The sequence below is a fragment of the Eimeria necatrix genome, genomic scaffold, assembly GCF_000499385.1.
Source record: "Eimeria necatrix Houghton genomic scaffold, Enh_scaff2445, whole genome shotgun sequence".
Lineage (NCBI taxonomy): Eukaryota > Apicomplexa > Conoidasida > Eucoccidiorida > Eimeriidae > Eimeria > Eimeria necatrix.
Window position 1 is genome coordinate 1 of NW_013653023.1, and position 2,655 is coordinate 2,655.

The 2,655-nt window shown below is 47.3% G+C and overlaps 2 protein-coding genes across 2 annotated transcripts; both read left to right on the top strand.

Moving 5' to 3' along the window:
• Positions 1–195: 195 nt before the first annotated feature.
• ENH_00033450 (hypothetical protein, conserved) lies at positions 196–1,263 on the top strand (the record flags this gene model as incomplete). Its single annotated transcript, XM_013580284.1, has 1 exon — positions 196–1,263. The coding sequence occupies one exon, from the start codon at positions 196–198 to the stop codon at positions 1,261–1,263; it is 1,068 nt and encodes a 355-aa protein (XP_013435738.1).
• A 643-nt stretch (positions 1,264–1,906) lies between these two features.
• ENH_00033460 (hypothetical protein) lies at positions 1,907–2,551 on the top strand (the record flags this gene model as incomplete). The annotated part of the gene is made up of 1 exon (XM_013580285.1): positions 1,907–2,551. One exon carries the CDS (start codon positions 1,907–1,909, stop codon positions 2,549–2,551), a length of 645 nt encoding a protein of 214 aa, XP_013435739.1.
• Between the last annotated feature and the right edge of the window lie 104 nt (positions 2,552–2,655).

Below are 2,655 nucleotides of genomic sequence, written 5' to 3' on the forward strand. Positions count from 1 at the left end.
CGAAAAGACTTTACTGAAGCCTTGATTTCTGGAGCAGGAATAGGACTCGGGCATTACAGAATGGAGTTTCTCCGTTCATTTGGTGGTTCCTGTGCTTTCCCGTCTTTCCAAACAAACTTTCAATCCTTCATTATCCCTTCTCACTGAACCAAAATAAAAACCAAATTCCTCTCACGGACGCTAAATCTTAAAACCATGATACCTGGTACCGGCGATCAAGCAGGGTTAAACCCCGTCCCTTCTCCCTATAACCTCCGTCCACGCAATAACAGTCAAGATTGCGGGCGCGGCCATGCCCCGAGTGACCGCGCGTGGAACTTTGACTTGTTCTCGTCCGCCTTAAGGAATGCCCGTGAGCTAAAAGACGCCATCGACGAAATCGTCCTCGAACAGTATAACAAAGCGTGGAAATGGTTCCTTTCGTATGAGGAGGGTGAAATTAAGAATCAAGCGCGTGTGGTTCAACACAAACATGAAGACTTAGATGTGGTCTGGAATCGGATGCTCCAAGAACTTGAAAACCCTGGCGCGATAATGTTAGCAATGCATCTAATGTATGAGGACGTCGTGCGCAGGCCTCTCGCAACTAATGACCCGCGCGATATTACGAAAATGGTGGCAAAATACTTCAGGGAGAAAACTGTCTTTCGTATTCGGGTTGATCGTTTGAAAGTCGACATAATAAAGAAAATAAAGATAGCGCGGAAGCTTCGCGAAAAAGGGTTCGATCCTCAGCGAGAGGTCATCTGGAACGAACGCGCCAGCATCGTCTCGAAGTATAGGCGAGCAATCAATCAAGAAATAAAATTTTATAATGATCAGATCAAAGCGCTTCACGCTGCCATTAAGCAACGTGAAGCAATGATAGAAGATTTTGATCCGGCTTTTGCACGCGCTATTGCTTTGATCTCCCCCCCTGACACGCTTCAATCTGAGTGGCATGATGAATATGCGTTGATGGACCCCGAAATCAGGGAGAAGGACTGGGATAATACCGTTGACAATTTCTTAGCGTTCAAGAAGAAGCACTACATGGAAGAGAAGCGTGCCGAACTACTGCGCGATGATGTGGCCTGGGCCGATTTTATGTCGATGAACCAAGCAACACTGAAGAAAGAATTGTTTAGACGCGAGGCGGCCCTGAAGAAACTTATGCTTACGGACGTTTTTACGAATATACAGCGTGCATTTCCCGAACATGATCCAACACTCATTAAAGGCATTGAGTACGATCCGAACGAATCCGGCATTGAATCTGGGTGAAATAAAAACGCTCGTGCGAGCGACGGACTTGATCTCGTCGCTCTGCGGTGACTCGAGCGTCAGACGAGGTACGCTTCGAGCAATAATCGCATATTCCGATGCCCATCCCGATATCCCTATACTCCAAAACAACCCCGCGGTCACTTATGAAGGATTCAAGTCCTGGTCACGGGCCGGGGCGCAGGGAGCTACCATTCCTAGCAATACACCAGTGCGCGAAGCGCTCCGGCTTGTGGGCGGTGGCGCGTGGGCTCTTGCAACGGAAGCCGAAAAATATGCCCGAGTCGTCGGCGGCCGGGGAAATCTCCTTCGAGTATTGGGTATGTATGCCGCAATTGAACCAAACCGCTATGATCCACCCTCATGTAACGTTTCTGATGTCGCAAACGAATTATTCGGTCTCACTTCTTTGGGAAAAATCTCGCTTCTTACACAAACTGACGTCGACCAAAAGTATAGTATGAATCCCGAAACGTCCTGCGGCTTTTTCTACCAACGTTACTTTCCACAAGCGGGAAAAAAATTAGGTTATATAGTGCGCCACTCACGGGAGTTATCATGCGTTTCTACGCTCATGCGTCGGCGGTTGCTGCCACCTGAGTGGCAACCCATGCTACCATGGCAGTTTGCGTCAAGAGGAAAAATGGTCAAGCTGTCTGAGGTGCCCGAAAAAATGGCACAAGGAAAGGCATTAACACGCGCAGTTTCTGTGGGCGAACCTAGTGAGCACTACCTTTTTTATCCGCTTTATAATCCATTATTTCGGAGGATTACCCAACTTGTGTCAGCGTCAAACGTCAATGCAGTCATCCAGATTGGCGTTCGAAAAAACTCCCGTGATTGGCCGCGCCTCTGGGAACGTTTTTCTCAATACGATTATATACTTACTACGGATTGGAGCGGCTTTGACACCAGCATCTCCCCGGAATTGCTGCGACTTGCATGGGATATCCTAGTTAAAGCCGTAGATTTACACCGAGAGGAAGATCGTATCCTGATCGCGAACTTAACGAACCTCTACGAGATGAACTTTGTTGGTGGTATCATGCATCACGCAGGCTATACTCTCGCAAAGGAAGGAGGCATTCCCTCTGGATCTATACTAACGTCAATTGTGGGCTCTGTTGTTAATTATATTGTCCTAAAGGCTCTCCTATCTGACCTTCCAAACATTAAAGCCTTTGAAATTTCAGTCTATGGCGATGACGCGATAGTCGGGTTAAACACTGAGGATGATTTAGTTAATCCCAAGATTAAACGTGCGTTTCTCCATCGCTTGGCGATGTAGTGCCTGGCACTACAATGGACCTTCGTCGTTACCCCTCGAGGCTTAATAGTGCGAAAGACATGAATAATATTAGATATCTTAAGGCATGAATAATATTGAATGTC